Consider the following 11,510-nt stretch of genomic DNA (forward strand, 5'->3'; position numbering starts at 1 on the left):
ATGGTATTCATCTACCCATGTTATTCATCCACCCATGGAATTTACCCATGGTATTGTAAGTGGCATCCACCCATGGTATTGTAAGTGACATCCACCCATGGTATTTATTCACCCACAATATTTGCCCATGGTATTGTGACATCCACCCATGGTATTCATTCACCCATGGAATTGACCCATGGTATTGTGACATCCACCCATGGTATTCATTCACCCATGGAATTGACCCATGGTATTGTGACATCCACCCATGGTATTCATTCACCCATGGAATTGACCCGTGGTATTGTAACTGAAAAATACTATAAGTAACAAGTCACATTTTGTAAAAGGACAATTTTGTTCGCCACAATGTAGCTCTTACTATTATTCTCCATTTCAATAAAAAAAACTCTTTGTTTTGTTTATTAAAACGGAGAATAATTGTAAGAGCTACATTGTGGCAGATAAAATTGTCCTTTTACAAAATGTGACTTGTTACTTATATTATTTTTCAGTTACAATACCATGGGTCAATTCCATGGGTGAATGAATACCATGGGTGGATGTCACAATACCACGGGTCAATTCCATGGGTGAATGAATACCATGGGTGGATGTCACTTACAATACCATGGGTGGATGCCACTTACAATACCATGGGTAAATTCCATGGGTAGATCAATAACATGGGTGGATGAATACCATGGGTTGATGCCATTTTCTATTTGGATCATGGCTGAAGTCTTGCACTTCTCCTAGCCATCGATCTCATATTCAACCTCTTAGATCACAATCAACTGTGGGAGTTAAGGCTGTTTTAAACCGTGTGCTAGTTGAAGTCTCGCAAGTCGTAGATTCGATGGCCTCTTATATCCAATGGATATCGAGTCATAAAGTGATCGAACTTTAACTTCAAAATCAGACCCGAACATTTACAGATCAAGGATTTATATTCCTTATCGGCTCCATAAGGGCAGTTAAACATTGCGCAAATAGCTTGTCCGATATCACTATCCACCATTGATCAAAGTGCAATGATCTCGTTCCTATGGCCAAAGTTTCTTTCACAGAAATCCATCGCAATATCGCGGATCGCACCAACATGTGACTCTTTATCACATTCCTAAGACTCCTCCTCTCGCATGTGATATGCGATAAGCACAACCAAACTGAACGTGATCTAAAAAGGAAGACTACCACCTTATTTTGATCAACCTCCTGCGTCAATTACTATGCTAGTTTATAAATTCATTTGTCTAATAATTTATTTGTCTGCATTTTAATAACAATATCTTGGCAAGTTGAAGAATCCTACTACTTTAGTAATTCAGTAATATTTATAAAATGGAAATTTTGACGACAAGGAATGGAACCCATGATCAATTGAAAACTAGACCTTATACTAATCGATGGTCTTATTATCCATAAGCTTAGTATTATTAAACTTTATTTTTTTAATTTAAAATAAATAAATTTGTATGTTGTTTTCAAAGTTATAATTAAAAAGTCCACGGGGTCTTGGATCGGGTGCTCTGTTAAGGCACCCCTTGATGTGAAGTCATCGGTTCAATTCTCTGCTCTAATTGGGGTGATATATTGGACATGTTGAAGATGTAGTCTTGCGAAGCTTAAAAAAAATCTATTTTTAAATAAAAGTTTTTGAAATTGTAAAATTTTGATAGCAATTTTTTTTAATTGTTGAAGTTTTGGAATTCAATTTATAATTATGTTGATAAATATTCTCTTTGATGAATATTTGCATATTAATCTATCTATTAATCAAAATTTTGATTTTATGATCAAAATCAAAGATTCAAAAATATTAACATATTCTTTTCATCTCTTCTCCATCAATAAATAAAATTTTGAAATATAAATTCTTTATATCTCTAAATCCATAATTATATTTTCACATTTACTTAATCTTATTATAAATTTACTATGCTACTTGTTGATAACCACCTATCATACTATCATATTAATTAGGCCGATAGGCCTTCCTTTGAAAGAGACTTTCGTCGTCCTATTTACTCTGCTCCGTTCGATCAGATGAGACCCACTTTCAACCATTGATTTAAAGAGTGGTTTCTGCAGCCGATTTTACAGTCAGTTGTTACCCATTTTACGCCGGAGTTCCAGGACAGCACTTGCGTGCAGCACAATCCCAAGTCCAGGTGCACGCACCTGTCTGAACAAACTCCTCCCTCTACATTCGATAGGGTTTAGAGGTTAGTAGGTTAGTATAGCGCCGTGTATATATTCGCGCAGAAATCCAACTGCTCCTTTTTCTATAGCAACACGGCAAGAGCCGAGAGCAATTCGATTTGGGTCTGTTCTCAGCCTGCAATTCTTGAGGGGGGTCAAAATTTCTCAGAGCTCACGCGCTTTGTTAATGGATTCTCAGTCCAATTCTCAATGCAAGTTCAACGCATCTTCTTCATCTTTGTACATCAAATCCTTCAGACAAAAGCAAAATCGACAACAGCAATCCAGTGACTCTGTTTTTCTGAAATCCTACGCGTGGTTTCGGGAGCTCTGGAAGTACAGACGGGTGGCTTTGAGAGTTCTTTAGCCAGGTATGGCATTGAAATTCTGTGCATAATATCCTCATTAATGAATGATCTGTTTCCCTTTATCTTTAGCCGAAGGAGTAAACAGTAGACCCCCCTTTGTAATCCTGATTTGGACAGAAACCCAAAGGGTTTCGATCCCGTGGTCTCCTTATACAAACCCAACAATACTTTTCTCGGCAGGTAAGTGCTCCATGATGGGCACTAGTGGTGCTCCCAAGAGGTCCATCCGACCACCGCGACAAAGGGTTAAGGTTCCAGGATGGGCTTCCTTTGATGCCCAACAGCGGGGTGGGGTTCCTAAGGCTGACGTGGTCCCTTTCCCACCTTTTCCTCCAACCTCGTCCTCTTCTAATCATCTCCAGAGAAAGCCAAGTCAGGGTTCTGTTATAGACAAGAATTATCTGAAAGATAGAATGATGTCTCGGCTGTGGTGCGGCATGAAAATATTTCCTTTATGTCTCCAAATTCTAGAGGCAAACCCTGGAAAGGATTTTCTCAATTAATAGAAAAAGTTGTTGTTAGGCCAGAGAAATTGATTGATCCTTATCCTAATACAACCTTGGCTAGCACTGCTATGCTGCAGGGCGTGACAGATGATGCAAATCAGAAAAAGGTTGCAGTAGAAAAACTGAAGGCCTTGTATGGTTGGGCTGATGAGAGCCTGATAGAGGATGTTTTAGTGGCTGTTAATTATGAGCTTGAACAAGCCTCTGCTTCCCTGGAGTCTATGGCTGTGATGACGTTGCCGGAGAATTCAAATCCCTCTGATGTATCTGAAGCTATTGAGAATTCTCTACCTGATCAAAGTTCTGAAGGAGGTGGCCCTCTATTGCCTGAGTCCTTGGGTTTTGAAAATTTACATGTGACAGTTTCAAGAGGACACATGCCAACTGCTACCCCTGAGCCAGAATGGGAGGAAGATGATGTATATTTGAAACATCGAAAGGAAGCATTGCGAATGCTCAAGTATATTTTGCCAGCCTATTTCCATGAAGTCCATTGAATTTTTTTAAGGTGATCATTACTGATAATTGGGAAGACATGAACATATATTATCATCGCTTGTTTTCAAGCAGGGCTGCAAATCGACATTCAAGGGAAGCTGAAAGAGCTTATTTGCGAGGCGATCACAACACTGCTAGGAATATTTCTCTAAAATCAGAAGAGGAGCATTTGGCTACAGATAAACTAAATGCTAAGGCAGCTGCAGAAATTCTTCAAATTAGAAATGAAAAACATAAGGACATTTGGAAGTTAGATCTACATGGGCTTCATGCAGCAAAAGTGGTGCAGGCCTTGGAATTGCAATTGGAAATGATTGAATACCATACTTCTACCCCATCTGGTCCAGGAACAAACCAACAAAGCAATTTCAATACAGAGCAACAATCTTCGGGATTATTATCCTGGCGAACTTGGAGGCCATCTGAACTTCAAGTCATAACAGCTAAGAAGTTACTTCACTGTTTCATCTGAAATCAATTGTTGGTTGTTCTAAAAATTTGCAAGATACTGTCACAAGGGAAAATATAGAGCAATTGGACAAGTCCTTATATTGGAAATATGCAAGGGAAAAACAATTATATCAATGAAACTGTGATTTCTTGTTTTGTCTGTTGTCAAATGTTGATGTGACTAACTATAATCTAGTGATGAGCATCGTATGACGTGACTGACTATAATCTAGTGATGGGCATCGTCTGATTATGGATATCAGATTCCTATCTCAGAAAATATACAGTTTCAAACACTCTTTTGCTGTTTTATGCTATATTTGCAAGATTTTGTCACAATCTGCTATATTTGCAAGATTTTGTCACAAGAAAAATATAGAGCAATTAGATAAGTCCTTATATTAAAATATGCAAGGGAAGAACAATTGAATCAATGAAAATGCGATTTAAATACAACATTTAACATTAATTACAATCCATATAAATAAAAAACAGTGAAGTATCGTACTAAAAAAAAAAAGGCAGTGAAGTATAAATGTTTTTCTTTCATTAAACTTCAAAGCACTTTACTAGTCATTAAACCTGGCCAGATATAAAATCTGTAACTTGTATACCATATAGATATATATAGAGAGAGACAGAGAGTCTCCCATAACTCGACTCTCAGATGTATACAACACAAGATAAATCAGTGTTGCAACCGCGAAACTACGGTCACCGTGAAAAATCGAAGGACATCAGTTGCAGGTTGCAGAGAAGAGAAGATGGTGTTTTCTCCTCCTCCTGCTGCAACCACGAGAATCATCATAAAATACTTGAAGCCATACGTGCTCAAGGTCCATTTCTCCAACAAGTGCATCACAGCCCAAGTATTTCACACTCCCACCGCCACGGTAGTGTCATCTGTCTGCTCGCAGGAGCAGGTACTTTGCACATCACTGGAGTCCACTCGGGATGTGTCCGCAGCTGGCAAGATCGGAAAAATATTGGGGCAGTGTTAGTGTCAGTCTTTCCAGCCTTCCTCCAGTGATCAAATATGCTCTTACAAAGTGGTCTCAGAGTGTCAAGGTCAAATTTTATCATTTCAGTGAGTCTTCAAGCAAAATTTGGTCACTAGGCATTAGGTCTAGGGTTTGCTTTCACTCCTTCTAAAGTTGTCCAAATGTCAGTCCATGTCATCATTCTGCTGAGTCTATCATCATTCATAGGGTTGTCATTATCATGTCAGTGTCTAATGAGTCATTTTACAGCTTATCCATGCTTCAGTTGCGCCTAGGCAAGGTCCATTTCTCTCTCCTAGGGTTTTGGAGGTAATTTCTCTTGGATGGTCAAATTATCGAAAAAATTGGTATCCTGATGTTCATACACCTTCCTCTATCCTTAATGTACCTTATTAAATACTTCCCATCACTGATATTCCCCAAATTCCTTATTTTTCCACAAACCCTAGTTTCTTGCTACAACCTGGCAATTTTCTAGGTTGGGCCTGTGTTTTGCCCTTTTGGACCCCTTCCCCTCACTCGATCTCTACAATTACACTTTCCCCTGCTTCCTAACATCCCTCCCTACTTCCAAAAATCTCCCCAAGAATTTAGAAGCCTCTTATCCCCTTCATTTCGCTTCATTTCGACAAAATCCCTTGTCTCACACATCGGGATAGGTTTTACTCACATGATGTTTCTGAGCAATCAAAGATGAATTTGGGAAAAATGAGAGATTTTTTTGTCCACAACATGCCAAGGAAGAAAAACCTCCTTCACTTTTTACACAGGTGTCATGGTTTTAGAGAAATGTCAAAAATACAATCGCCTCGGGAGAATTGATGCACCTCTGGCCTGACCTTGGGAAAACCAAATTTTCTCCTAGCTTGGTTGGTCAAATGAATTTCTTGATGAGTCAAATGATAACTAGACACAAATAACTTTCCAATGATCTAACATGAGCTCAATTTTGAGTTGAGTATGGCATTCAAAAGTTGACTGCAACAGCACTCTGCCTTGAGGCAGCCTCATTTGGCACATTTTTACCAGTCTTTGGAGATTTGATTTTTGACAAGGCAAATGAACTCCAAATTGAAAAATTCCACTTGGGTTGGAAAGTAGACTCAAAGCCCTTTCCAACGAGCTATCCTGTACCCAATTTTGACACCGGGAAGGCCTCAAAAAGCCTCCTGCAAAAGGCGCTACGCACTGAGATGGGCGCTACACACTGGGCCTCACTGGCCAGTGTAAAAATACACAGGCGCTACGCACTCAGGTGTGCGCTACACATTGGGTAAAATTTTTTGCTCCTTCATCCAGATTCATGCCAAATTGCCTCCAACTACTTGCAAGTAGGTTCTTTATGTTTTCTCAGTGAATTTTAGACATGATTATGGTGTTTTGAAGTGGAGAAACAAGTGTGAAATGTAAAACCCTATGTTTATTTCCAAATTCACTTCTTAGGGTTTGAAACAAATATTAGGGACTGTGTGGGTTGATATATGCCTATGTCATCTATTTTTAGTGGTGTCCATGCTCATTGTTAACCTTATCCTCACACTCTCTTTTTTCCATTACATCCCTGCTGTCATTGTTATGGCCATTGTCATTTCCACCTCTTTTCTACACACTTGTCAAATTCCTTCATAATCAAAGCAATGACTGTTTTTCATGCAAACTCATTTGACAAAACTATTCTCATTGTGGCTTTCCTATGATACTTTGATACACATGTGACATATTTGGAAATTGCGCCAAACTCTCATTCTTCATCTCATTGAAAGCCAAACAGACTTTGAAACACCATGAAGGCGGATAGACAGTGACTTTACAACTGAAACTGCATGCACCAGAAGGACACTAAAAACGACAAAAGGAGCTTGATCGTCTTCGGATTTTGGCCGAAGCCTCTTTGATTGAGCATAGTACTTGATTGGGGACCCCCAGCCCAAATTTCAACAAGTTTGGGGAAAATTTTGTCAATTTTGAAATTTTTGTGTAAAAAACAGGTTTTTGGGCTCAACGCGTAGCGCGCCGCGCGCTACCCTTAAAATTGGGAGGTCCAAATCATGAAAGGTTTGCATTTTTGGATTTTTCATGATGAAATACACCTGCTCAGCCACTGCCAAGGCATTTCATCAAGGTTTGGGTCCCCAAAAGGTCAAAAAACATGCAAAAAATGACCTCACTGCCCCTTTTTGGACACACAGGTAGCAGCCTTGGGAGAATGCACTTTTGGAGGGGCAAATGGACATCAAATTGGAAAATTCCACTTGGGTTGGAAAGTAGACATCCAGGGATTTCCAACAAGCCAACCTGAGCTCAATTTGGATGCCGGGAAGTGCCCCAAAAGTAGGTGGAAAGGCGCGCTACGCATAGAGCTCAGGCGCACTACACATCAGGATTTTTTGCAAAATTTTCATCTTCAACTCAGGAAACGAAGCTGGTTTGACCAGTTTTGACTTGTGATGGGATTTTTCACCCTCCTTGATGTAATTAATGTAAATTTATGTTGACTTGACACTTATTTACCTATTCTAGATGATTCATTCATAAAATAGCAAACATTTAATGAATGAATTGGTTTCCTAGCTTATAGAGGCAAGTTGTTTTGACTGCCTAAATTATAGTGCTTTGTTTAGAATTGGTTGAAACAGCTCCTAGGATGATGAGCTCGACCCCTAGAGGCAAGGGAATGCGTTAGCTTGCCTATATTATGTATTTTCTTAGTCATTTTGAGGGTTGGACTCTTGGGAATAGCTTGATACACTATTGTACATATTTTATCTGCAATTTTGGCAAAGGATAGACCAGGGTTTTGCAGCACTATTTGGGATTCATGTGGCCTTATGTGTTGATGGTGTGTTTCTCTCAGTATTTGTTAGTTGTGTATGTGTACCACTTTCCTTATTTAATCTTATGCAATTAAACAAATGAAGTGTTAAGGTAGAATCCATAAATTTGCTATGCTCTGCCTTTAAGTTTGTTTAATTTTCAATGTTTTCTTCAGTTTAAGGAGAATCCTTGAGACTTCCTTGCTCTCCTTAGCTCCTCACCTGTCAGGACTATTCATTCACTCGCTTTAAAGGCATCAAAACAATCGCCTATCTTGCCCCAAGTAGACCTCTGCAAAAGCTGTGCCTCATCCCCGCACCCAAAATTGCCTTTCCCTTGAATTCAACAAAACTTCAAAAAATAAATTCCATAATCCTTGTACTTCATACCTAGCCTAAAATTAGTCATCAATTCAGTCATCTCGAGCCTCTTTGATTACCTTTTGCCGAGATTGATCGGAGAGAGCCCTCTCCTGTCCTCGTAGGGCTAGCTACGAGGCTGAGCGTGGTTTGATGTGGCCTCGAGTTTTTCCTTCCTCAGCCTGAGGCAAATTCGAACGCTAACATAGTGGCGACCATACTGGGGAAGAACAAATGGTTTGCTTGTTGATGTCATTTGTTTTATAAGCTACAGACGGAGCCTGAAGATTAGCCAGGTAGCCTTCGAAACGCTTTTGCTTTGCATTAGCGGAAGTAGATAAACGTTGCTTCAGTCAATCTCCGGTTTAGCTTGTAATCGTGACATTTAACTTGTTAATTGCCCCAGTACATGTATCAAGTTCAGATCTGATTGTTGATGGTGGACAACGATCAGACACTGGCAAGGCTGAAATCATTCACCTGGCGACTCCTTTCATGAAGAATCCAGCAACCTGTGCTTCATGGTGACTTCACTGCAGAGAGATCAGTAGCTGTGAGATTTTCAAGATGGACCGAATCACAAGAAGATATGCTCCCATGAGCCGAGATCACATTCCAGGTTTTCCGAATAAGATGCCCAAGGTAGATTGGTCAAGGAATCTGCCTACATTTAATGATGATGGTAAGAAGGATGCTGCTTTACATCTAGTTAGATTTCATATGCATATTCGCAAGTTGAAGGTGGATTTTCCTGAAGATTGCTTGATGAAGATATTCCTGGCCACTCTGGAAGGTAAAGCCCAATCTTGGTATGAAAGTTTGCCACCTGCTTGTATTTACTGTTTAAAGGATTTTCATGCTATGTTCATTGAAAGATATATGGACTCTTATCCATCATTAAATTTAGTTCAAGACTGTTGCAAGCATGCTTATAGTTTTATTGAAAGCCTTGAGAAGTTTTATGAAGATGATAATTTCATGGATGAAGAGATCATGGAAGCCCTGTATGAAAATCCATTTCAGCAGCACATAGAAATCTTAGAGGATACTTGTCAAGATCAGCCGGTTGAAGATTTCCATATGGTTGAAAATGATGAAAGAGAAAATGTTGTTTCAGATCTGTCCATAGAAGAAGACAGCATGCAGGTAACGCAGGAAAGTAATGTTCCAATCTCAGAAAGTGATGATGATAAATCAGATCGAGAGATAAATTGTGATGAGGCAAAACATGTTGTTCCGGATCTCATAAAAGAGAGTTGTATTGTCGCGGCTGCCTCAAATGAAGAAAACGGAGTAGCAGACCTAAATGCTCTCATCTCACCAGCACTAGATCTTCATGAGGAGGTAGTTCATTTCCTCTGTGAAAAACAAGACAAGATCTTCGTTCAAGTAAGTGAAAAGGTTTCTCTGGATGAATCTATGGTAGCTGATAGAAATGTTAGTGTTGGGTTTCACGAAACATCTAAAATTTCTTTTCTCATGATTGATGAATGTAATGAGAATCTGGCTGTCATATCATATGAGGATGACCTACCATATATTCAAACTACAAAAGATCAGACCATTCAGGATTCCATTTCAGATTCTTCCTCATATGTCTCATGTTTTGAAATGTTATTTCAAGAGGAGATCTGCTCATCTACTTGTTCATAATTTTTTGAGGACCAGGAACATACTCTTTCTGGAGCACATGATGAAGGCAGATCAGGAATTGAAACAAAGGACACCTTGATCTTTCAGCAGGAGGTGGCCATGGCAAATCTTCATGTTTTTTACGATCCTCTAGCAAGTTTGTTACAGCCAGCAGTGAAAGTGTTTATTACAGTGTTTTGTTGCAGCCATGGTCAACAATGTTTTTGGATGCCCAGTTACTGTTGACCAGAAGATCTGATAAGAAGAATCAGTCAATAAGCCATCTTCTTGATTGGTTGCATTGGCATTTTGATATATTTTGAGGATATATTGTCTTGTAAGAAACACAGGTGGCCATGTACTGCCACCAAGCTTTTGTTTTAAGTTTCAGGTCTTAGTATTTATGAGTACAGTTTGTCGAGTCAGTTGATTAGTCCTTTCAGTTTTAAAATTGAGTCAGTTTTGTCAGAGTTGTATTCAGTTTTCAGTCAAATCTGCAGTCAATAAATGTCTCAAAGTTTTGTGTCAATTGTTGGAATAATGACTCCATAGCCCAATGGACGAAGGCACTGTCTAGCTCTTCCAGAGATCTGCGGTTCTTGGCACCTCCAAGGAGCTACCATCCCCATTGGAGCCAATGTTAGTGTCAGTCTTTCCAGCCTTCCTCCAGTGATCAAATATGCTCTTACAAAGTGGTCTCAGAGTGTCAAGGTCAAATTTTATCATTTCAGTGAGTCTTCAAGCAAAATTTGGTCACTAGGCATTAGGTCTAGGGTTTGCTTTCACTCCTTCTAAAGTTGTCCAAATGTCAGTCCATGTCATCATTCTGCTGAGTCTATCATCATTCATAGGGTTTTCATTATCATGTCAGTGTCTAATGAGTCATTTTACAGCTTATCCATGCTTCAGTTGCGCCTAGGCAAGGTCCATTTCTCTCTCCTAGGGTTTTGGAGGTAATTTCTCTTGGATGGTAAAATTATCGAAAAAATTGGTATCCTGATGTTCATACACCTTCCCCTATCCTTAATGTACCTTATTAAATACTTCCCATTACTGAGATTCCCCAAATTCCTTATTTTTCCACAAACCCTAGTTTCTTGCTACAACCTGGCAATTTTCTAGGTTGGGCCTGTGTTTTGCCCTTTTGGACCCCTTCCCCTCACTCGATATCTGCGATTCCACTTTCCCCTACTTCCTAACATCCCTCCCTACTTCCAAAAATTTCCCCAATAATTTAGAAGCCTCTTATCCCCTTCATTTCGCTTCATTTCGACAAAATCCCTTGTTTCACACATCGGGATAGGTTTTACTCACATGATGTTTCTGAGAAATCAAAGATGAATTTGGGAAAACTGAGAGAGGTTTTTTTCCAAAACATGCCAAGGAAGAAAAACCTCCTTCAATTTTTACACAGGTGTCATGGTTTTAGAGAAATCTCAAAAATACAATCGCCTCGGGAGAATTGATGCACCTCTCGAGTGACCTTGGGAAAACCAAATTTTCTCCTAGCTTGGTTGGTCAAATGAATTTCTTGATGAGTCAAATGATAACTAGACACAAAGATCTTTCCAATGAGCTATCATGAGCTTAATTTGGAGTTGAGGAAGGCATTCAAAAGTTGACTGCAACAGCACTCTGCCTTGAGGCAGCCTCATTTGGCACATTTTGACCAGTCTTGGGAGATTTGATTTTTGA

General features: G+C 39.4%; 1 protein-coding gene across 1 annotated transcript; it reads left to right on the forward strand.

The window, feature by feature from the left end:
• The first annotated feature begins 2,749 nt into the window (after positions 1 to 2,749).
• LOC149218462 (uncharacterized) lies at positions 2,750 to 4,031 on the forward strand. Its single transcript, XM_089386567.1, has 3 exons — positions 2,750 to 2,985; positions 3,078 to 3,521; positions 3,632 to 4,031. The coding sequence occupies exons 1-3, from the start codon at positions 2,750 to 2,752 to the stop codon at positions 4,029 to 4,031; spliced, it is 1,080 nt and encodes a 359-aa protein (XP_089242693.1).
• Positions 4,032 to 11,510: the final 7,479 nt, after the last annotated feature.

Source organism: Pinus tabuliformis, chromosome Q, assembly GCF_031772625.1.
Source record: "Pinus tabuliformis cultivar Carrire ecotype Pingquan chromosome Q, CPIR1, whole genome shotgun sequence".
In the NCBI taxonomy this organism is placed as follows: domain Eukaryota; kingdom Viridiplantae; phylum Streptophyta; class Pinopsida; order Pinales; family Pinaceae; genus Pinus; species Pinus tabuliformis.

Bases quoted from the DNA above. Each gene is read 5' to 3' on its own strand.
- LOC149218462 (XM_089386567.1), top strand. From the start codon at position 2,750: ATGGGCACTAGTGGTGCTCCCAAGAGGTCCATCCGACCACCGCGACAA. The intron at 2,986-3,077 runs GTGCGGCATGAA...AGTTGTTGTTAG, and splicing joins AGAATGATGTCTCGGCTGTG to GCCAGAGAAATTGATTGATC. The intron at 3,522-3,631 runs GTATATTTTGCC...GTTTTCAAGCAG, and splicing joins GAAGCATTGCGAATGCTCAA to GGCTGCAAATCGACATTCAA.